General features: G+C 44.8%; 1 protein-coding gene across 2 annotated transcripts in view; it reads right to left on the reverse strand.

Moving 5' to 3' along the window:
• Positions 1–2,952: 2,952 nt before the first annotated feature.
• Positions 2,953–24,526, reverse strand: part of Psat1 (phosphoserine aminotransferase 1) — a 37,258-nt gene continuing 15,684 nt past the window's right edge. For both annotated transcript variants that reach the window (XM_048332031.1, XM_048332022.1), the window contains exons 4-9: positions 21,351–21,556; positions 20,436–20,608; positions 17,372–17,541; positions 12,078–12,206; positions 5,481–5,618; positions 2,953–4,026 (exon numbers count right to left, since the gene is read on the reverse strand). In XM_048332031.1, coding sequence (XP_048187988.1) covers positions 3,921–4,026; positions 5,481–5,618; positions 12,078–12,206; positions 17,372–17,541; positions 20,436–20,608; positions 21,351–21,556 — 922 coding nt within the window. In that variant the 3' untranslated portion in view covers positions 2,953–3,920. The remainder of the gene's footprint in view (positions 4,027–5,480; positions 5,619–12,077; positions 12,207–17,371; positions 17,542–20,435; positions 20,609–21,350; positions 21,557–24,526) is intronic.

The raw sequence follows: 24,526 nt of genomic DNA on the forward strand, positions 1-24,526 counted from the left end.
TCAGTAGCCTTTCACTTAAAAAAAAAAATTATGCTCATTCCAATCAAAAGTGAGGAAATGCTTCCTCATTTTACTGTCCTCCCAAGAACACAATATAACACATGTGAATGAATTACATAGGATGAATCAAGGCCAGATTCAGCAATGCCTTTGGCAGACCAGGACATCTCACCCAACAACGGATCACATCCACTTTTATGGTTTCAATGGCTGCTTGGACTCTGACAGAGGGGAAACAATGACATTACCCCATCTATTTCATCCCAGAGTGTGCCAAACCTTCCAGAACCAGCTACTACGCCCTGATATAACACACCAGGTACTTCAGTAAACAGTCTAGCAAAGGAAAAGGAGTTGGGGAAAGAGCCCCATTTTGTTTTTTGTGCAGAACTTCAGTACTACAGATAATCCCATGTGGAAGTAAGGAACACATTTGTGTTTTGGGGTTTTTTTTCCCTCACTGGGAAGATGCTGGAATGAGAATGTCATAGATCATTTTGGAAAGCCAAGTGCTGGTGGTTCATACCTATAATCCTAGCTACTCAGAAGACTGAGATCTAAGGATCATAGTTCAAAGCTAGCCTGGAAAAGAAAGTGTGTGAGATTCTTATCTCCAGTCAACCACCAAAAAGCTGAAAGGACAGCTGTGGCTCAAGTGGTAGAGCACCAGCCCTGATAATATAAAGCTATAGGACAGCCCCCCAAACCCTGAATCCAAGCCCCACTCCCAGAATAGGAAAAAAAAATTCTTAGAGAGGAAACTTCAAATTCAATTTGGGAGAAGAGACAGTTTAGAGAACCCCAAGATCCATCAGGCAGCCCCACCTAGCTACAAGGACCCTATATGACTATGTGCCTCACTTTGAATCTGAAACCCCAGTAAGCCTTCCAACCTACTGACCAGAGCTGCTGGCCCCCACTCAGCTTTGAGAGATCAAGTTCACACACTTACAACCGCTTTCTAGCAAGCTGCAATCTCTGCTGCACTCCAAACCTGTGGTTGTCCAGATAAATGGCTACCTTTGTACGAGCACAGCTAAGCATATTCCAAGGCTTTGGGATTCAGCTAGTTCTAAGGCAGTCTTTCAGATGTAACTATGGAGTCCTATTTAACCCTTTAAGTAGAAAATGAAGTTGTATTGAGTACTAAGCTTAAAAAAATATGCATGTAACTGGAATGATTTTCCTCCTCCAAGCTCAGGTACAAGACTGAAAAAGCAGGCAAGTCTTTGTGTTCCTTAAATGATTACTCATTTAAGGCAAGGCAAGGTAAGGCAATTAAGAACCTCAGTTCTTTCATACTTCTTTATGGGGAAGAGAGAGACAAGCAACCAACTTGGCACTAGAAAGAAAAGGAGAGGTGGTGGTTTTAGTGTTTTTTGTTGTTTGTTTTGTGTGTGTGTGCATGTGTGTGCATGTGTGTGTGCATGTGTGTGTGTGTTGGTACTAGGGCTTGAACTCAGGGTATGGGTACTGCCCCTTAGCTTTATTGCTTAAGGCTGGCACTATACCACTTGAGCCACAGCACCAACTTCCAGCTTTCTGGTGATCTAATTGGAGATAAGAGTCTCATGGGCTTTCCTGTCTGGACTGGCTTTCAAACTATGATCCTCAGATCTCACCTCCTGAGTACCTAGGGTTACAGGAGTGAACCACCAGTGCCTAAGGGAGGTGTTCACCTAGGGCAGAAGAAAACAAATTTTATCAATAGAGGAAATAAAAATAAGGTTAGATGGGCAGACATCATGAAGGCTGCTCTTAAAGAGCAAGAACTCTAGGCTGCTGTGCTCATGTGGGCAAAGGCATGTGTCGCATTCCTGGAACCACTAACAGGGAGGCCTGGGCAGATGACACAAAGCTGTGACTGTGGGGCTGACTCTGGCACTTTCTACACATACGTATAAGTGTTTTTGAGACAGAGTGCTATCTACCTGTTCAGATTGCCAGGTGCTAGAATTACAGACATGCTCTACCGCGGCTTGAGAGTGGGGCTTTTATTTGTTGTTAAATAATATCAAGAGAGCACAAGACAAGTCATAGTCCAGTTGGCTACTCTGAGGCTTTCTTGTGGTTATTCCTCAAATCCTGCATCCAGCCATGTGGCATGCAGGGGAGTTATTTCAACCTTCCTTTTACAATTGAGAACCAAGTCTGAAAGGCTGCAACCTATCCAGGGAACCTGACTAAGCAGTGACCAGGAGAAATCAGTGCTTCCTTATCACATAAGCAAACAGCACAGGAAGAGCTCAAAGCCACCTGCTATCACGCTTTTGGGGCTAAGGGGACAGAGATCGCAGGCTATGAGCTGAATTGCAAAATGGCTTGCTGATCATGTCCATTCCAAAAGCCAATGGCAAGCAAGCCACCACACTGGTTCAAACTTTCAAAACATGGTTGCACAAAACCTAAATCTGACCTTTAACATGGGCTATTTTTAGACTCATTTTCCCATTGTTAGAATATTTTCTGTCCAAGTAGTTGTATGACATTTGAAGGGTAGCCACCATCTCACAGGAAAGCTATTTCAATTGAGTCACATCCTGTTGTAACTATTACTTTTCTAGGCGTGGGAGGCACGGCTTACGTGATAGAGTACCAGCTGACAGGCTGTGGCCAGATATCCCAGTTTTGGCTGATCCCTCAGATAAACTTTTAACCCCCTTCAAACTAGCCAATCATATGGGATTGTCAACCTAAGTTTTGGCCAAGCAGAACAAAGGGATAAAAATCTTTGCATACTGCCCACCTGGCACGCTTGCTTACTTGGCTTCCTGTCGGTAGGACGGTCCTTCTGCAGAAGTAACCATTGCCTTGCCAAGTTCCTTTTGAGTTGCTGTCCTCAATCCTATGTGACACTCCAGTATCCTGAGACATTCCCAACACCAAATAACACTTAACAAGAAACACAGGTCTGAAAGGCAGGTGGAAGAACTCACTGACAAAGGTTTCAACGATTTAGGACTTTAATGTTCTGCACATATTCAACATAAAATACCAACAACAGATACACAACAAGGAATAGACTCCAGCAAAGACTCTATAAAATGGCAATATTGTCAAACTCTACATAGAAACCAGCCGAGTGGCTGCAGCACAAGGGAGCCCAACACAGTGTAGTGTAAAGGCATATCTGGAAAACAAAGTACAAACCCACCATTTCTTCCATCTACTGAAAGAGGGAGAAAATTGTGGACTGTCTATGGAACAGCTTAGAAGGGGGAGGCAGATGTATGTCAAGGGCTTTAACAAACTCTAAAGCCTCTACGTTCTTCACTGAGAACGGCTTTATAAGAAATACAAATGCTGAGACATATAAAGTGGGATTTTAAAAATACCTCACCATATAAACATTTACGTAGCAAATCATTTTTCTCTCCCTATGAGTATTAACAGTATAAAGATCTATACTTTGCCTGTTAGAACTCTAAAACACTCACAAATGGTTAACACCAACCTCAATCAACAGCTGGGAGGCTTCCCCACACACACAATAGTGGGAGAGCCCCACGGCGACTACATTCAGCACCTCGAGAGCACCCACCCCTACACCCTTCATGTAGAAAGTTCACATGACTCCAGAATTGCAACTACTTGCAACTGGCAGAATTAAGTCTGAGGCAAGTTCAAAGACTGAGATCTAGCTAGAGAAAAAGTACCAGCAAAGACAGAATAGACTGTTATAGGTTAGAAAAAAGCAACAAGAAGGGTTGTTTTTAAATGCTTCCAGTTCAAGTTAGAATGAAGGTGGCCATTGGCTAGTGGTCCCATGAGCTGGTTATTTTGCTGTTATTCTTTGAAAAGAAGAATGCATGTTCATTTAGAAAAAAAATACCATGTCAGTTAAGTTTCTGTAGCCATTCCTAAATTACTCTAAACTCTGTACGTTGGTCAAAGGCAGAGCATATGCTGGCTCAGTGTGTTCACAGCTGATGCATCTCCAAGAAGTTCTTCATGAAGGTGGCCAGCTTCTCAACATCTTCAACCGTCACAGCATTATACAGAGAAGCCCGGATGCCTCCCACTGACCTGGAATGATCAAAGACCCCAACATAAAGAAAAAGGCAAGCGGGAAGTGGTGGTACATGCCTATCATCCCAGCTGAGGCAGGATGATGGTTAGTTCAAAGTTTATATGGTATAACTCTTGCCATATAGTCTGGGCTAGGCTATCTGGAACAACTCTTGTCTACCCCACCCACCCACCTAAAACAAAAGCCCATGTGAAGAGCCACTCCTGTCTGTAATCCTTGATACTTAGGACTCAGGAGGCAGAATTATGAAAGAACTGTGGTTCAAGACCAGTCTGAGCAAAATGTTATTGAGTTACCATCTCAATCAGTAAGCTGAGAATAGTGGCACATGTCTGAGATTACAGCTCTGCAGGAGCTGTTTGGCCATTGTTTGAGATAGACCAGCCCTGGAAAAAAGAAGGCAAAACCCTATCTGAAAAAATAACTATAGCAAAAAAGGCTGAAATTGTAGCTCAACTGGAAGAGCACCTGCCTAGCAAGTCCTAGTTCAAATCCAGGGAAGGGAGAAAAGAAGGGGGAAGGAGAAGCAAAAGGAGGAAGGAGAAGGGGTAGTGGAGTGGGGGGAGGGAAGGGGGCAAGGGAGGGGGAGGAAGGCAGGCATGCAAAGCATGCACTGGGCTAGGATGTATAGGTCAGTGATTGCCTGGCTGAGTGAGGCCATGGGCCCTAACCTCACATCACTGCCCCTTAGAGGTTCAGCACCCAGAACCACAGTGTTCAATGTTCAACCTCCCACCTGAAAGCCCAACAGAGGGCCCACGGGTTCCATGTTTGTGATTAGGAAAGCCTTAGAATCATATGGATTCATTTAAGCTCTTCACTTATGATAAAGACAACGATTACACAAGGGGAAGAAAAGGTAAATTGGATAGCAAGGCTGACACCCATGCAACACCATGCCACACTCGAATCTCAACAACAGGGACCATGCAGCTTGCTGCTGCTGGTCTTGGATATGTGGATTTTCTTTTATTTTTAATACTGGGACTTGAATTTAGGGCTTAGGCTCTGTCCTTGGGCTTTTTTTTGGGGGGGGGGCGGGGGGGGGCTCAAGGCTAGCACTCTACCACTTGAGCCACAGCTCCACTTCCAGCTTTTCACTGGTTAACTAGAGGTAAGTGTCTCACACTTTCCTCCCCAACTGGCTTCAAACGTTAATCCTCACATTTCAGCCTCCTGAGTAGCTAGGATGATAGGTGTGAGCCATCAGTGCCTGGCTGTGAATATTTTTAATAGTTTCCAAAATTACTACTCCCATCTTATGCTCATGTGGAAGTACAATGATACTTTAACACTAAAACTGTTCTATGGGGTCTGGAAATGGGGTGAAGACACATCCCATGGGAACTGGTGTCCCCCAGCAAGCTCCTAAGCAACCTGATCAGGCCTCTGTATTTGTTCCACTCGGCATGTGGAAAACTGAGATGCCTGAGACTACAGATAGGCTCACCTGTGCCCTTTCAAGGAGATCATGTTGAGTTCAAGTGCTTTATCCAGAAATCGCTTTTCTAACGCGTCGTCTCCTTTGGCATTGCCAATACGAAAAGGAATATTCATCTTGCTTCTACTTCGAGGCTCCACTGGACATCTGAAAAACAAATTTGTTACGTCAGATTCTTTTCTGAAGTGCATAGGTTGTAGTTAATACATCTATGGGCTTTTAGCTCTTCTTCTAGATGGTAATAAGAGACTCAAATTAAAAATCCAAAACAAAACAAATTTTCCCCAGGCTATTTATACAGAAAAGGCCAGGGAACAACATAAACTGAACTCATCAATCTTAATCATTCATCTGAATACCAGAAATAGCATTCCATATCACTCTAGCTGTGATGGTTCAGTCTCTGTGAGGCTGAAGAGACTAAATTGGCTCGCACCATGGCCATTAAGACTTACAACGAATGAGAAGCAGCTTTCTAAAGACACCACCATGTACTGTTCTACGGTTCCAAGCCGTGTGACCATGAGGAACTTACTTAACCTCTCTCATGTAAACAATAGGAACACGGATGGAATCTACTTCAAGAGACGCTATACTAGTTTGTGTGGCAGACTAGTAACCCCAACTAAGGTGGGAAAATCTCAGTGTGAGGGAGGGAGGAAGGGAAGGAAGGAAGGAAGGAAGGAAGGGAGGGAGGGGGGAGGGAGGGAGGGAGGGAGGGAGGGAGGGAGGGAGGAAGGAAGGAAGGGAGAAAGAGTATTGTCAATACTGTTTGTGTGTATATGAGTGTGTGAGTGAGTGAACGCACATGCATGCGTGCACCAGCCCTGAGGCTTGAACTCAGGGCCTGTTTTACCATCCCTGAGCTTCTTTTGCTCAAGGCTAGCACTCTATCACTTGAGGTACAGCTCCAATTCCAGCTTTTGGGGGGCAGCTTATTGGAGATAAGAGTCTCACGGACTTTCCTGACCAGGCTGGCTTCGAACCATGATCCTCAGATCTCAGCCTTCCAAACAGCTAGGATTACAGGCATGAGCCACTGACTCCAGGGTGCTACATCCACTTTTTAATCCGCAACCCTTTGCAAAAGGAACACAGAGACTATCAGAAATAAATCATCAGTGTATTTCTGTCTAGTTGGCTGATTTAGGAAATAAGCAGACAAATGATTCCCCAGCAACAAGCAAAGGAGACAAATAGAAAAAGTCCAATATTCTTTATTTTTCTTTTCTTTTTTCTTTTTTTTTTTTGGTCATAGGGCTTGAACTCAGGGCCTGAGCTCTTTCATTAAAGGTTAGTGCTCTACCACTTTGAGCCATAGATAGTGACACTTCCATTTTTTCTGTTGGTTAACTGGAGCTAAGAGTCTCACAGACTTTGCTGCCCGGGTTGGCCTTGAACCTTGATCCTCAGATCTCAAACTCCTGAATAGCTAGGATTATAGGGCATGAGACACCAGCACCTGGCCCTTTCTCGATTCTAAAATTCTATGGGAAGCACTCATTAAACAGCAAATGAAGAGCTAGAAGTGCCCTGAGCACATTCTTAATTCCTGGGAGTCAGGTACACACCTTCAAGTGGCAGAAGGAAACCAAGTAACTGGAAGAGACTGAGCCTGAATCCCAGTCCCCCTTCTTTCATGGGCAGCAGGCTCCAGAGCGCACATTGCAACTCTTATCTCCAATTAACCACACAAACAATGGAAGCAGAGCTATGGCTTAAAATGGTAGAGTGCTAGCCTTGAGCAAAGGTGCTCCAGGCACCTAAGCCCTGAGTTCAACAACCAATGAGGGGGAGAGAGAGAGAGAGAGAGACAGACAGACAGACAGACAGACAGACAGACAGAGACAGAGAAAGCTCTGAGTGCCAGTGGCTAAGGCCTGTCTGCAATCCTTAGCTACTCAGGAGGCTAAGATCTGAAGATGGCAGTTCAAAGCCAGCCTGACAGGAAAGTCCATGAGACTCTTTATTTTCAATTAGCTACCAAAAATGCCAGAAATGGAGATGTGGCTCAAATGGTAGATTGCCACACTTGAGCAAAAATGATCAGGGAAAGCACCCAGGTCCTGAATTCAAGCCCCAGGACTGGCACAAAAAGGAAAAAGAAATGTAAAAGGAGGAAGCATTAAGGACCTAGACTTACAATTTACCACTCCCCACACCCTATAATTTACCCATCCTATTGTGGAACTAAAAACACCAAACAAACCAAACATGTCAGAAAAACTAGAAACTGAGGATATTTACACAGCACAATGACCATATGCCTCTGTTAAGAGAGGAGGAAAAAGAAAAGAAAAAAATCCAAGAGTCAAAGGCCCTAAAGGGAATCTCAGGGCCAGCAACTTATACAGGACTATGGAGTCAGCTGGGCAATAATTCTGCTCAGAACTTGGACAGGCTTCAGAGGAAGGATGTGTGGGTAGACAGGACTAGAAGTAGGAGAAAGGGTATCCTGTACCACAGAGGTACAGAAGCTTCTGACTTAGCTGCTATGTTGGCCTCTGGCCAGAGGTGGCTGGAAGAAGACAGGGTCGATCCATGGAAAGCCTGTGGCAAGTTCTGCTGGGAACCCAAATGAACCCTTGACCAATGAGAGGCCATGAGTTAGTGACACAGGAAATCTAACTATGGCACAGAGGACAGACTTGGAGGAAGACTTAGAGGCTACTGGAAAGCTCTTGTTAAGAACTTCCTGGGTCAAAAGAACCAAGGCCAGTACCAGTGGTTCACGTCTGTAATCCTAGCTACTCAGGAGGCTGGGATCTGAGGATGATGGTTCAAAGCCAGCCCAGGCAGGAAAGTTTGTGCGATTCTCCTCTCCAATTAACCACCAGAAAACAGGAAGTAGAGCTGTGATTCAACTCAGTAGAGCACTAGACTTGAGCATAAAAGCTCAGGAACAGCACCCAAATCCTGAGTTCAAGCCCCACAACCATCACTACCAACAACAACAAAAAGAACCAGGGCCTGTCCCAGGGCATAGCACCAGCAGTTTCAAGCATGAAGCACAAATTCCAGTGCCCAGTGCTTCTAACAAATGACCAACCTTGGTCATGTATTATGTGCAGATGACAGGTCTTTACTTCCTGAAAAAGGTGCTCTCCCATCTTTTCTCAAAACACAAGCCCCACAAGTACTAGTACCTCACACCTGTAACCCTAGCCTCTCAGGAGGCTAAAATTTGAAAATTAAGATTCTAAGCCCTCCCAAGTAGAAAAGTCCAAGAGACTCTTCTCACCAGTTAACAACAACAACAACAAAGTGGAGGTCTGGCTCAAGTGGTAGAATGCCAGCCTTCAGTAGAAAAGCCAAGTAAAGGCACAAGGTCCTGAGTTCAAGTCCCAGCACTGGCACAAACAAAAACAGCAAAACCACAAGGGCCACACAATGTCTAGTCCCAGCTTCAGAGACACATAGGTTAAGAAATAGGAAACCCCAGTATCGGCTCAAATTTGTTTTTAAATAATAAATGCACATTGGAAGCAGCACTGGCTACTGCTCCCCAGATTGCAAGCTCTGAACTTAACATGAGTGTAGGTCTCAACCTAGGGACCTTTAGTCAGCTTTGGCTCTTGGTTCTCTCATATCCCTTTAACCAATTAAAAGTGACCCACTCCTGAAATTTCATGTCCAGAGCCTGAAATTTCAAGTCCGGAGCCTGCCTGTGTGCATACCTTCTTTCCAATGCTAGTATCCATCTCCCCATCAGGCATCTTCTCTGTATCCCTTTGTGAGGAGTGCCTAAAAGTATTCCTGCCCTCTCATTTTTCTCATACCCAAGGCTTTTCCAAAATTCCTCCCTTGCCTTCTAACCAAATGGCAACAGCCTGTTTCAAGGCCATGTTACACTCTTTGGCACTTGGCTGTGAACTCCTTGGGCAATCTACTGCTAATCTTACATGATAAAATGGTTCCAGTAAATGTGGTAACTATACACAATGAAATTTTATACAGCCATTAGGAAGAATAACATTGTCATTTGCAGGGAAATGAATGGACCTAAAACAAACCATGTTATGTGAGGTTGGCCAAGTTCAGAGACAAATGGTACATGTTTTCTCTCCTGTGTGGAAGCTAGATCTACTATACACTGGGACATGGTAAATTATACAGGGCTCTGGACATTCACATACAGTGAGATCAAAGGACGGTACTTTTTTTTTTTTTTTTTTTTTTTTGCTAGTCCAGGGGCCTGAACTCAGGGCCTGAGCACTGTCCCTAAGCTTCTTTTGCTCAAGACTAGCACTCTACCACTTTAGTCACAGCTCCACTTCTGGCTTTTTCTGTGTATGTGGTACTGAGGAATCAAACCCAGGATTTCATGCATGCTGGGCAAGCACTCTACCACTAAGCCACATTCCCAGCTCCAAAGGAGGGTACTCTTATGAGAGGAACACAAAGGTACAATGCTTATGTGCCTCCAATCATATAAAATAATATTCATCGATATGAACTCCTAGAAATGGAAACAAGAGGTCTTTCCTTTGTTGCTGTTTTTCTTTTCTTTTTGTCTTGCTTGTTCACTTACATGTCTTTGTGAGTGTACACGGAGGCATAGAAATGGAGGGACAAAGGGCAAACAAACCCAGCAATGGTACTCACGAGACACTAAGTTGAAAACAAACTATACAATTTGTGCATAAGAGGCTGGGCATCAGTGGCTCATGCCTGTAATCAGAGCTACTCAGGAAGCTGAGATCTGGGGATTTCAGTTCAAAACCAGCCCTGGCAGGAATGTCCCTGAGGCTCTTCAATTAACCACCAGAAACCCAGTAGTGGCACTATGGCTCAAGTGGTAGAGCAGTAGTAGCCTTAAGCAGAAGAGCTCAGGGACAGTGCCCAGGCCTAGAGTTCAAGCCCCATGACCAGAAAAAAAAAAAAAATTGTGGATAAGGATGGAAGGGAAAAACTGAGACAGAGTGAAGGGGTGATATTGTCCAGAAAAAAATCTACTTTTGCCTGAGTTATGTAACTATAGCCCCTCTGCATATACTTTTATAACAATTTTTAAAATTTTTAATGAATCCAGTAAGCACTGGTGGGGTTTCCCAGGCTCCTCACAAAGTAGCATCAGGGTCTAGGGTGTAAACCCCAGCCAGCACTGGCCTGTGTTGCACAGAGCTGCAGTGCAGACAGGAATGTGCAGTGATAGCCCCTTCTCCCAAGTTGACATGTGGAGAGGAAGCCAAAGGCCAAGGCATGGAGCCAAGCCTGCGACCTCAGGGACTGTAGCTGGAGAGTCACTGCAGGCCAGGCACTCACAGAAGCAGGCAATATGCATTTTAGGGGGTAAAGATGGTGGCAGCAGTTGCTACATCCTAGATGTCCAAGGAGTACACCCCTCTCAGAGGGTCATAGAGACCTGCTTAGCGTGATGGACCTAAAAAAACCCAAATTGGGGGGCTGGGGATATAGCCTAGTGGCAAGAGTGCCTGCCTCGGATACACGAGGCCCTAGGTTCGATTCCCCAGCACCACATATACAGAAAAAACGGCCAGAAGCGGCGCTGTGGCTCAAGTGGCAGAGCCTTGAGCGGGAAGAAGCCAGGGACAGTGTTCAGGCCCTGAGTCCAAGGCCCAGGACTGGCCAAAAAAAAAAAAAAACCCAAATTGGGATCAAGGCTTCATTTTCTTCTATTCTATACAGTGCATGGGATTCTCAAAGGGAACGCAATTCCCTTCACTACTGTTGGGCAGATATTTCTACTACAACAAAATAGACCTCCACGAGTACTGAACACTCAGAATGACAGTCCTGGCTTGGTAACTGAGAATGTATATATGTACATGTGTAAACAGAGGAAAATCCTAATTGTAGATATAATTACAAAAAGGGTCCTGGGATGTGGGGATCCCCTAAATCAAATGATTTGTCCTTATAAGAGACAGAAAATCAGAAGGTTATGGTAACAGACTCAAATGATTGCCACAAGCCAGGACCACCTAGGGCCACCAGAAGTTGGAAAAGGCAAGAAAATGGATTCTCCTTGGAGTCCTTGGAGGGGGACAAAAACTAGGAATACCTTGATTTTGACATTCTAGCTTCCAGAAGGATAAGAATTCCTGGTGTTCTAAGCTACCAAGTTTGAGATACTTAGTTACAGCAGCCCTAGGAAATTAACACAAGATACATACATTTTCTGTCTGTATGTTGGGCAAGTTAAGACACGTTCACTAATCATTTTGTCACAGAAATACTGAACCAGCCATCAGCTCTCCCATAAGCAAGTCCACTCAGAGTATGGGGTCAGAATGAGAAGCAGTAAACTCTTTAAAAAAAAAAGAAAAGAAAAAAAGATAAGGACCAGGAGTAGGTGCTTATACCAAAAAAGGCCAACATCTCTAAACAAACATCTCTACACCAGAGAGAAAATTAATTCTTCCCCAGGGAATTTGTTTAGGGTTAGAAATGTCACCACCTGAAACCTGGACTTAGGGAGATGAGGGAAGGGCAGAACTCAGTGCCATCATCCCCAGCCATGGGGCACAGGCCCCCCAGCACTCACCAAGAGTCAGCGTCCTAAGGAAAGTACAGCCATTTACCAAAGGGAGACAGTTTCCCTTTATGAGAGGCAAAGAATGAGCTAGAAAGCCATGGACTTACACATAGAATCCTTGGGAATTGTCAATAATCTCATAGATCATTTGAGATTTGATGGAGCTAAGCTTCTCCATGGCTGCTGCCCCGCCATTGTTCTTAATCCACTCTAGGACCACACCCATGACATAGATGCTGAAAGAGAGCACAAGAAAAAAAAAGTTTGGTTTACAACAAATTGTTTCCATCATTCGAAATAGGTAAGATAAAAGCAGATAATGTGTGAACAAGAATGTCATGAAACACAGCCTAGTCAACCCAATTCTGTCTTCCTTCTCTTTGTTATTATTTTTGCAAACAGCGTCTTACCACACAATGAGGCCACCCTGGCCTCAAATCCTCAATCCTCCTGCCTCAGCCTCCCAAGTGCTGGGATTATAGGCATATCACCACACGCAGCTGAGTCAATCCAATTCTAGGCCCACAAGGGCCAATCTAACCAGAGGACTAATAAGGACACTTCAGTGGATGTTACAGCAGTCCCTCTAGACCTAGTGCAAACTCTCCATGTTTGATACATGGAGCACACTTCCCTATCCCAATGGATTATTAACACCCCTCAACCCTTTAACTTGGCTTCCTAAACCCCCTTGCCCATTCCATCACATGTTTTTTACTTTATTCTTCTGTGTGCTTGTGTGTTGTACTCTATAGTCCTGGAAAGCTAGAAGCTCACATTGTTCACCTTTTCTATCTCACAGTCCAAGCTCAGTACCTTCCATGGGTAGAGACAGCCTGGCATAATGGTGAAGGCAAGCTGGTTGTGGTAAGTCACACCTGTCATCCGAATTACAGCAGGAAGTATAAAATGGGAGGATCAATGTGCAGGCAAAAACCAAGAGCTATCTCAAAACTAACCAGAGGGGCTGGGGATATGGCCTAGTGGCAAGAGAGCTTGCCTCGTATACATGAGGCCCTGGGTTCGATTCCCCAGCACCACATATACAGAAAACGGCCAGAAGTGGCGCTGTGGCTCAAGTGGCAGAGTGCTAGCCTTGAGCAAAAGGAAGCCAGGGACAGCGTTCAGGCCCTGAGTCCAAGGCCCAGGACTAACCAAAAAAAAAAAAAAAAAAAACTAACCAGAGTAGGTGGACACTGGGCAGATGTATGATTCAAATGGTAGAACTCCTGCTGTGACACAAAAGCTACATGGGAGCATAAGGCCCTCAGTTCACACACACACACACACAGAGTAGTGAGCCTTCTGACATTTACTGTGGTCTATTTTTACTAATGATAATAACCTGAGAGGCAGCCACAAAGATAAAGCCAGGATCTGGGGCAGTCAACACACATCACAATCAGCTGCCAAACCAGCATAGAGCACAATTGCAGCAGAATACACATGCAGGAATTCTAGAAATGCTGCTCACAACCCTTAGTTTTAAAACAACATTCTGTGGGATTCCATTTAACCCCAAACTTCCTCTACTACAGCTGATGCTCACCCCCACTAACCATATACCCTGCCATGCCACAATATCCAAGTAGAGCTGCTCACACTCACCCACTCTCATCACGGATCTGAGCAGGCAGAATCAGCAGAAAGCATAGCCTGCCTGTAGCCAGCCTTCAACCTTTACCCTCTGTCTACAAAGTCTCAGCGAGTGGTGGCTGGATCTGAAGGATTCAGGCTGCCCTGCAGGGAAAAAGACGTTCCTGGAGTGGAAGTTCCTACCCCTTACTACCCAGCCCACTGTCCAGCACTAACCTCTGGACCCTGAGACTCTGCTTAGAAAAGCCCTGGGATTTCCAATCCCTAGTCCTTTATGCTCTACTTCCTCTTAGAACTCCAGGAGTCCTACAGTGCTTATGCGGTTGTGCACTGGTCTCCATTCTCACCACTATCAATGCATCACATTTAACTGAGTCATATCTTCACTTCTAAAACAGCCAACTGCAAACACACAGGGAGACCATCTAAGCCTGCCTGTTCAGTTTTAAAATCAGTGAGTCTGATTCTCCAAAATACCACACAGCCTTACAAGAAAAAAAAAAAAAAAAAAGAAAGAAAGAAACAGCAAAGGTAAGAATTTGCATGAGTGGTAGATTACCCATGGCATATTGCTGGGTGGAAAAATAAAGAATTTACGCACAACCTGAACGGTTTAGTTCACATTCCATTTCCATGATTAACTACAACAGTGTTCATTCACTGTGAAAACCTAGTACCGAAAGTCCTTGGTGGGGATTGGAGAAAAGAGCCTACAATGAACATGGACATACGTTTTCTTGTTCTTGCTCCTTATGCAAGACAGCATAACAACCCTTATGTGGTGTATATCATACTAGATAGCACAAGTCATCTTGATATGATTGAAAGCATTTGGTACCACATCCCAAGGCCTCTCTAACTGCTATGTTATATTATATAGGGAATTGACAAGAATTCTGCTATCCATGAGGGTGGCTAGATTTGCAGATGTCCAGAAAAGGTCTTTTAGAATGTACAGCAAGCAGTTACCATGACTACCTTGGTGACTGCTTCAGTGAAAACTTTTTTTGTTGTTTTTGGGCCAGACCTGGGGCTTGAACTCAGGGTCTGGGCAGGAACAGTGGTTCCTGAGTTTTTGTTGTTTTTTTGTTTAAGGTTAGCATTCTACCACTCATGCCACAGCTCCACTTCCAGCATATTTTAGCTTAGAGAAAAGAGTCTCACAAACTTTCCTGCCCAAGCTGGCTTTGAACCGCAATCCTCTGATCTCAGCCTGCTGAGTAGCTGGGATTACAGAGGTGAGCCACCAGCACCCATCTTTCACTTGGAAACTTTTGCTAAGACTATGTTACTTTTATAAATGTTCTGAAGCAACACAAAGGATTCCCTGTGTGTGAAGGCTTAGAAAAGCACCCTGGGCAGCACCCAGGACAACTCCCTGGCTGTGCAGAGCTTCTGGCTTGAGGCTGATGAACAACTTTCTTGGGAACTGGTGGAAGTCACAGAGCAGAACAAGGAGGACAGCTTGCAAAGCTGGTCTCCACCGACCCCACATCCACACTTCCTCCTTTCCTGTACTCCCTGTGTGCAGACTCCAGGCTTCTCCCTTCCTGCAGGAGAAAGCAGCCTGCGTGAGCAGCATGGGACACACTAAGCCTTCTGTACAGGCTCAGAGGCTGCACCACCTCCCCCTATGCCAGTAAAAAAGGGCAGCCTAGTACATCCTTCACCTCTAATTCTGACTGAATCAAAAGTAATTGAATCAGGGGCTGGGAATACGGCCTGTGGCAAGAGTGTTTGCCTAGTATACATGAAGCCCTGGGTTCGATTCCTCAGCACCACGTATATAGAAAACGGCCAGAAGTGGCGCTGTGGCTCAAGTGGCAGAGTGCTAGCCTTGAGCAAAAAAAAAAAAAAAAAGAAGCCAGAGAGAGTGCTCAGGCCCTGAGTTCAAGGCCCAGGACTGGCAATAAATAAATAAACAAACAAACAAATAAATAAATAAAGTAATTGAATCAGAAATGTACTCCTTTCTTCATATTGCAACTAAAATAAACCCATGTTTAGGGAACTCAGTCAGACATGAGCAAAAAACAAAAACATGTTGCCGGGCACCAGTGGCTGAGGCCTGTAATCCTAGCTACTCAGGAGGCTGAGATCTGAGGATCACAGTTCAAAGCCAGCCCAGGCAGAAAAGTCCCTGTGAGACACTTATCTCCAATTAATCACTCAAAGACCAGAGTGATACTGTGGCTTAAGTGGTAGAGGACTAGCTTTTGAGCACAAAAAGGCTCAAGGACAGTGCCCAAGCCCTGAGTTCAAGCCTCAGGGCCAGAACACACACACACACACACACACACACACACACACACACAATGCTTTGTGGGCTATAAGGGGTGTTTGGGCATCTTTTTCTCCACCCACTAATTCTAGGTCTAGGGTTTTCTACCGAAAGGCTGAAGGGAGTCCCACTGCAACCCTTTATTCCAACCCAGTTCACTCCTCAGGGCAACAGAGCAGCTCTTTGTGGTCCAGCTGATCCAGCACAGTTAAACAAAGATGTAAGGAAGGGCCCTAGAGCCTTCCAGCAGTCACCAAACCAAACACAAAGAAAAAAGAAAAAGAACACTACAGCATATTTTCAGACACCAAACCAAAGGAAAAAGAAGAGCACTACAGCATCTTTTCAGACACCAAACCAAAGGAAAAAGAAGAAGACTACAGCCTCTTTTCAGACACCAAACCAACAAAAAAGAAAAAGAAGAACACTACAGCATCTTTTCAGAGAGGGGGCTTCATCTGCCTCAGTGGCTGCAGGACACGGGCAGGGTGCTGGGTACCTTGCAGGCCTCACATTCAAGGCCAAAGGAGAGATAGGATAGACCTTGTTCATTTTCATGTGAGATAGGTTTCACTGGACCCTTGTCAAACCCTGAGTGCTGACACCCTGCTGATGAATTCAAAATACGTCAAGTGGGCCCCAGCCTGCATCCATCCGAAACACTGTGAACCTGGGTGTGAGAAGTAACTGGGCAAATGAGCACCAGAATCCCCCATTCCCTGGGGAAAATGGGGGACACAAAATCAGGACTGTTCTGCATCATGAGAGCTATGCAAAAACCCAGAGGAAATACCTTCACAATTCTAACCTTGAAAACAATTTTTCTCCTTCCCTTCCTTCCTTCCTTCCTTCCTTCCTGTAGGGCTTCAACTCAAGGCCTCAGGTTCTTGCTTAGCTTTTTCATTTAAGTCTGGCACTCTTGGGCCATATGTTCACTTCAAGCTTTTGGTGGTTAACTACAGGTAAGTGTCTCGTGGATTTTCCTGGTTGGGCTGGCTTTGAACCAGTATTCTCACATCTCAGCCTCCTGGGTAGCTATGATTATAGTTATGAGCTACCAATGCCCAGCCCTTTGTTTCTTAAATGTAGGAGACTCTTTTCTACAGAGAGCTCTTAACAAAGTCCTGACTGAGGTGAACTCACTCCTGCACCAGCCAGATTATTTATTTTGTCCTAGAAAGCTGCACTGCTGGCTCAAAACTAATATTGTGATGATACACACACACACACACACACACACAGAGTGCTAGGGATCAAAAGCCACATTCTCTACTGGTGACCTACATCCCAGACCCTGAACTGTTTGAAAAGCAGCCCAGAGGACTTCATCCACAGAGAGCCTTGGGTTGATGGTGAGCAGCCAGGTCACAGATTACCAAGATCAAACAAAAAGTAATACAAGGCAACAACAATTGCCGACTGGGGTCAAGAGAAGAGATGAGCTACACAGTGCATGCTGACCGGCTACTCAAGGCTCTCGGGTGCCTTCCACCAGAAGGGAAATCTGCTGCACCCCGGAGTTACCTGAAACATGGAGGCGTGTTGTACAGTGAGTTGTTACCAGCCTGCACTTTGTACTCCAGGACCGAGGGGCACTCTTTGAGGGAGAACCCCAGCAGGTCATCCCGGATGATCACCACCGTGACCCCAGCAGAACCAACATTCTTCTGGGCACCAGCAAAAATCACACCAAACTTTTAAAAAGAAAGAAAGATATGCTGCTTTAGTATCATTTGTAGTCATTCATGAGCAGTGAAAGTCAAGTTCTCAACCTCTTTCCTAGGCACAGTGTTCTATGGAGAAGAGACCCAACTTGTACCTAGGGAGCATGCTTTACTTCTCTAGGAACTACCACCTGGAACAGCAAGTCAAGGCCTGGGCCTCACCTGCAGGAGCAAACTAAGCCCAGCACTGGAAAGGCCTTATTCATATCCATGTTCATGGTGCACCTCATTCTACATCCAAACCAGTCGGTAAAATGGATCTTGTAGGCTGTGGATGTAGCTCAGTATCTGCTTAGCACATGCAAGGTCTTGGGTTTGGTCCCCAGCACCACAAAATAAAGTAAAACAAAAATGCTAGGCATAGTAATGCATACCTGGAATTCCAGCCCTCAGGAGGCTGAGATAGAAGGATCTCGACTTCAAAGCCAGAGTGAGACCCTAACTCAAAAACCAAAAATAAAAGCACAAAATGAGGCCTCCACATATCCTTGGCAAACAAGGAAAACCCTACAGGAACTAATAGAAGGCCTATTTATACAGCTTTTAATATTTTAACTATTTTTTGTTATTATAATGGTGATATACAGAGGAGGTTAGTTACATAAGTCAGGTAAAGAGTACATTTCTTTTATGGACAATGTCACCCCTTTCCTTGCTCTCTCCCAGGTTTTCCCACCTACAAACTTTATAGTTCATTTTCAACATAGTGTCCTGTGAGTGTCACTGCTGCATTTGCTCCATTTCTGTGTCTATTTTTAACTTTTCAATGGTAAAATGCTTTAATTATTTTAAATGTTTTAATTTAAAACATTTTAAATTATTAAATTGAAAATTAATAACACTTAAATTAAAAACACCTTGAAGCAAAAATGGCTTGATGCCTTTGTACTATATTTATATTAAGACACAATCTGTGCTGTGACAGAGATGGGTGGGACAAGCTGTTTTAGAAAACAGATCAGGGGGGCTGGGAATATGGCCTAGTGGCAAGAGTGCTTGCCTTGTATACATGAAGCCCTGGGTTCGATTCCTCAGCACCACATATATAGAAAACGGCCAGAAGTGGCGCTATGGCTCAAGTGGCAGAGTGCTAGCCTTGACAGAGTGCTAGCCAGGGACAGTGCTCAGGCCCTGAGTCCAAGATCTAGGACTGGCCAAAAGAACAAAAGAAAACAGATCAGGGGCTGAGAATGTGGCTTAGTGGTAGAGTGCTTGCCTAGCATGCATGAAGCCCTGGGTTCGATAAAGCCAGAAGTGGCACTGTGGCTCAAGTGGTAGAATGCTAGCCTTGAGCAAAAAAAGCTCAGGGACAGTGCCTAGGACCTGATTTCAAGCCCCAGACTGACAAAAAGAAAACAACAGACTAGCAGAGAACGAGTGGCTCAGGTCTATAATCCTAGCTACTCAAGAGACTGAGATCTGATGATAGCAGTTCAAAGTCAGCCTGGGCAGGAGTCTGCAACTCTCCTCTAGTTAACCACCAGAAAACTCGAAGTGGAGTTGTGGCTCAAAATGGTAGTGTCCTAGCCTTCAGTGAAAAAGATCAGAGACCGTACCCAGGCTCTGAGTTCTGAGGACCACAGCTAGCAAGGGCAAGAAAGTCTAAGAGACTCTTATCTCTAATTAATCACCAAAAAGCTGAGAAGTAGAACTGTGGCTCAAACGGTAGAGCTCTAGCCTGAAGCAAAAATGCCCAGGGTCAGTTCCCAGGCCTTGAGTTCAAGCCTCAGTATTGATAACAAAAAAAGAAAGAAAACAACTGATCAGCTTAAAGGTACTACAGGAAATCTTGTACAAAATGAGAGAGGCAATAACAATGTTCGACAAAAAATGTACTCACTACCTATGTATGGTTACTGTAACCCCTCTGTACATCACCTTGACAATAACATTGAATTCTTAAAAAAAAAAAAAAAAGATAGAACTTACTCCCATGTCACCCCATAACACCCAAGAAATCAAGTTGGAGTTGGAGCAATGATTCACGGCTGACATGGCTTAGAATAGCCAGTGCCTGGTGATAATAATAAAGCAGACTATACACTAAATATGGCATTTCCAAACAATACAATATTATTCAGCCTAAAACAAAAAAGAAAGTTGACACATGGTACAACTTGAGCGAACTGAAGACATTACACCAAATGAAATAAACCAGATAGACAAGATCACATGTCAAGTATCACAGGATTCCACATAAAAGGAGTTGAGAGAAAGTGGTCAAATTCATAGACGAAAACTAGAATGGTGACAGGGCTGGGGGTTGTGGGTGTGATTACTTCATCCATACAAAGATTCAGTCTAAGAAAATGAAAAAGGTCTGGGTTTTTTTGTTTTTGATTCAAGGACTGGCTTTCAAACCGAGATCTTCAGGTCTCAGCCTCCTGAATACCTAGGATTATTGGCAAGAGACTCTGACACCGGACAAAAAAAAGGATGGGCAGTGATGTCAGTAGTACAACCATGTGAGAAATCTTAAGGCCACTGAACTCCATACACATAAAATCTAAACTTTCTGTTGCACTTGGGTATTAAGATAGACATAAGCCAAGATGTGAGGACTTCTTTGCCCAGGTCCTCAGGGCTTGTTTGGTAATTTATATCAATCTCTGGATATATCAGGGCCAAAACATTCCACGCCACCCCCCCCCCCACACACACACACACACAAACACAGGACAGGGATATGGCCCTCAAAAGGGAGGGGAGAAGCTCTGGAACTATCAGCCTTCTCACTGGCATCACCCTGGCTTCCAGGACTCTTCCAGCCCCCCATTCCATGGCCCTTCCTGTACTGGCACACCAATACCCCATGGATAAATCGAGTCCCAGGTCTCCCCACCCAGCCCTCTTTGATACAGCACCTTGGAAACATCCACTGGTTTGGACAGGAAGTTAGAGGACATGTCGCAAACCAGCACAGCCCCCTTGACATCAGGAATGAAATCAAACTCCACGCCGTGCACTGTCTCATTGGCACAGAAATATACATAGGATGCATCGGGGTTGAGGTTCCAGGTGGTTGGATCAGGAATTTCTATCACAAGAAAACAAGATGGAGACATTGAAATTTGGTCCCTTAGGCTGGTAAGTAATGCTGTCATGTGGCAGGGAAAGGCTGAGTCCCAGGTACCTCACAATTGACAGCATAGTGCCCACCCCTGTCCCCCATCCCCATCACTACCCACATCCCAGAAGGAAGAGCAACCACCCACTTTGAATTGGGGGGGCATCAAAGATGATATGCAAGACATATATGGGGTCTTCCTTTGTTACCCAGCATCCATCTATCCCATGTGTGTCTTCTGTCTAGAAAGTTCTTCCTGTGACCCCAACTCTCTCCTACACTAGGCCCGTGTGGTTCCATCACAACCAAAGGTAGAACCAGACTCCAGGATAATAGTGACTGATTCAGACTGGGGGACAGAAGACAGAAGGTTGCTGGGAATGTTCTGGCAAAGGTCTTAGAACTTGGAAGACTAAAGGTCAAGAGAGCAGCTGCAGCCAGCTTTCCAGAATGGGGATAGTCTGTCTTTTCAACCATGAAGCCACCACGGAAGAAAAAGGAAGACACCAGGACCTCAAGGCTCTGTTGGAACCCCTGGGCTTTTCTGCTAAATGTGCTGGCCTCTGAGTACTCTTATCATAGAAGCAAGTTAGTTCACCCAATATAAATGGTATGAACTAATTTCCCACAAGGTGAGAGGTCACGAATTGTGCAGGCTAGAGTGACCCTCCATCAGCACTCACCATTCAGCTCAGCTCCCCCCAAAACTTACTTGTGTAACTCCCAAGTTTAGGGTGGACAATATTCACAGTCCCAAACTTCTTTGCTTCTTCAGCAGCCTTGGCTGACCAAGCTCCTGTCACCACATAGTCGGCACACCGTCCAGCTTTCAGGCCGATCAGGTTTAAGGGAACAGCACTGAACTGGCCAGACCCACCTCCCTGCACAAAGATCACCTTGTAGTTGTCGGGAACAGCTCTGGGCAGAAGCACAGGTGACAGTAAATATACAAGTTAATGTGGTAAATATGCTCTTGGTAGTACTTTGCCATAGATTTACCATAAGAAACACAGAATAGTCCCAATACCATTTAGTGGCTTAGTCTGCACACTGTCACTCCTAGGACAGCCCTACCAGGCAATGGTGGGAGGCTATGGTTACAGTGTGAACAGGTACTTCCTCCTTTGGCTAGCAACACCCTGCTGTGGTTTTAGGGAACCATATGTCTGTTGCTAAGTAACAGAATTCAACTGTAGCCAATCCCAGCTGCTGGAGAGGAGCACATGACCCAAGGTAGCCAATGGGATTCAGTTCTGAGCCCCTGGCTCCAAGGCTTTTCAAAGAAGGGCATTTTCTATTTCTTATAGGAGCCAATCATATAAAACCTGAAGCCTACATGGCAAACCTTTTTTTGTGCTGGGATTTAAGCTCAAGGCATTGTGCTTGTAAGCAGGCATGCTCCTATTTGAGCCACATTTCTAGCCTTTTTAAATTATAATCAGTTATGTTTTGGGTAGGATATCACACCATGATCCAACCTCACACCATGATCCTACATATTCCTACATACGGCCTCCTATACAGCTGGAACCATAGATATGTACCATCACATTTAGCTTATTAAGATACAGAGTTAATAACTTTTTTTTTTGCCAGTCCTAAGGCTTGAACTCAGGGTGTGAGCACTGTCCTTGAGCTTTTTTTTGCTCAAGACTAGCACTCTACCACTTGAACCACAGTGCCACTTCTGGCTTTTTCTCTGTATGTGGTACCGAGGAATCAAATCTAGGGCTTCGTGGATGCTAGACAAGCACTCTACCACTAGGCCAAACTTCCAGCCCACTTGATAACTTCTTGACCAGGATGCTCTTGAATCTCAATCCTCGCAATCTCTACCTCCAGAGTAGCTGGACTTACAGACATGAGCCACTACACCCGCCCATCAGTCTTCTTTTTTTTTTTTTTGGCCAGTCCTGGGCCTTGGACTCAGGGCCTGAGCACTGTCCCTGGCTTCTTCCCGCTCAAGGCTAGCACTCTGCCACTTGAGCCACAGCGCCACTTCTGGCCGTTTTCTGTATATGTGGTTCTGGGGAATCGAACCTAGGGCCTCGTGTATACGAGGCAGGCACTCTTGCCACTAGGCTATATCCCCAGCCCCATCATCAGTCTTCTTATGAAGATCTTCCTGGTGTCAACTGAGCTCCTCAGTTCTGCACTTTTCTTACACAAGGGAAGCATTTCCATTTTTGCTTAAGCCAGTAAGTTGAGCTCCTGTCACTTGGAACCTAAAACACTGACACTTTCTGTGCTAGGCACAGTGACACAAATCAGGTAGACATTGACAAACATCTTTGATTATGTTTTAGACCTAGGAAAGCAGAATGGACAAGGGACAATTGAGCACAGACATGTAAATAAAGAATTAAGGACAGAGTAAGGTGGTAAGGTGTTGGGAATTAAGTGTCGTGGAGATATCTTGCTCTGAACTGTATGCCTGGCTTATGATTGATGCTCAGAAAAATAGTCCACACAGGACTTAATGAGTCCCACCATGAGATTCTTAGCAGCTAGAAGGACCAGAGGAGGGGCTAGGAATATGGCCTAGTGGCAAGAGTGCTTGCCTCATATACATGAAGCCCTGGGTTCAATTCCCCAGCACCACATACATGGAAAATGGCCAGAAGTGGCACTGTGGCTCAAGTGGCAGAGTGCTAGCCTTGAGCAAAAAGAAGCCAGGGACAGTGCTCAGGCCCTGAGTCCAAGGCCCAGGACTGGCAAAAAAAAAAAAAAAAAAAAAAAAAAAGGACCAGAGGAGGACAAGGCTCAGGATGTCATTCAGATGTAAGGCACTTAAGGCCTAAGTACAGGTGTCTAAGGTAGGATAGGGCTCAGAGCTACGAGGCCAATGCCATATCTCCTCCCTCCACAAAGGACACCACTGATCTAGGTATGCATCAGGGGACCCAGCAAGACACAGGTGCTTATTAACAAGCCATACAGATGACCAGCAAGTTAGTACAGTTTGTGCAATCGGTTTCTACCTCCTATTAAAAAAAAAAAAACCTCTCCCAGCCAGTTCCAGCTCATAAGCACATTAGGACAAGTTATCAGGCAAAAATAATCAGGACAATTCCAACTTTGTTAATGAAACGAAAGACCCATATACTAATAACAGCCCCTTGTTAATTTAATACAGTTCCTGTTGAAAGGTACAGCCTGTTTTTTAACTTTGAGCCACAAATGTGCCTTATTTCTAAAGCAGTGATGTGTTTCAAGGTGATTATACTCGTATGTATGTGTGTGACTGTAACCACCCACAATGTAGAACCCTCCTCTAAACCACAAAGTTAGGCACTCTCAGGTAGGAAAAGCAAAGCATATCACTTAGGAGGCAAGGGAAAAATCAACTTTCTCCAACATTCCGACTCGGTCTGTTTTTGCTGGTCCTAGGGCTTGAACTCGAGCCTGAGTACTGTCCCTGAGCTTTTCTGCTCAAGAGTAGCACTCTACCTACCACTTGAGCCACAGCTCCCCTTCTAGCTTTTTGCTGGTTATCTTGATATAAAAGCCTCACAGACTTCCCTACCCTGGCTGACTTCAAACCATTATTCTCAGCCTTCTGAGAAACTATGATTACAGGTGTGAGCCTATAGCATCTGGCTAAATTTTTCCATATCTACCCTCAACTAAGTGACTGACAGATGACAGAAGGTCCATATGTAAGCCCCCAGAGTTAGAAAATAAATAATTCATCACACTGACAGAGGTCACCATTTTTGTCTCATGAAGTCACTTTCAAGCCAGTTCCCCTGCCATATCACTGAACAACCTTCTCTATATACAGTGATTCCACACCTTTAGAAATACAACTTAAAATAAAAATGACAACACGCAAATGCAGGCTGAAACCCTAGTATAAGGGGTTTCTGTACTAATAGAGAATTTGGA

The sequence above is a fragment of the Perognathus longimembris genome, chromosome 1 (assembly GCF_023159225.1).
Source record: "Perognathus longimembris pacificus isolate PPM17 chromosome 1, ASM2315922v1, whole genome shotgun sequence".
NCBI lineage: Eukaryota > Metazoa > Chordata > Mammalia > Rodentia > Heteromyidae > Perognathus > Perognathus longimembris.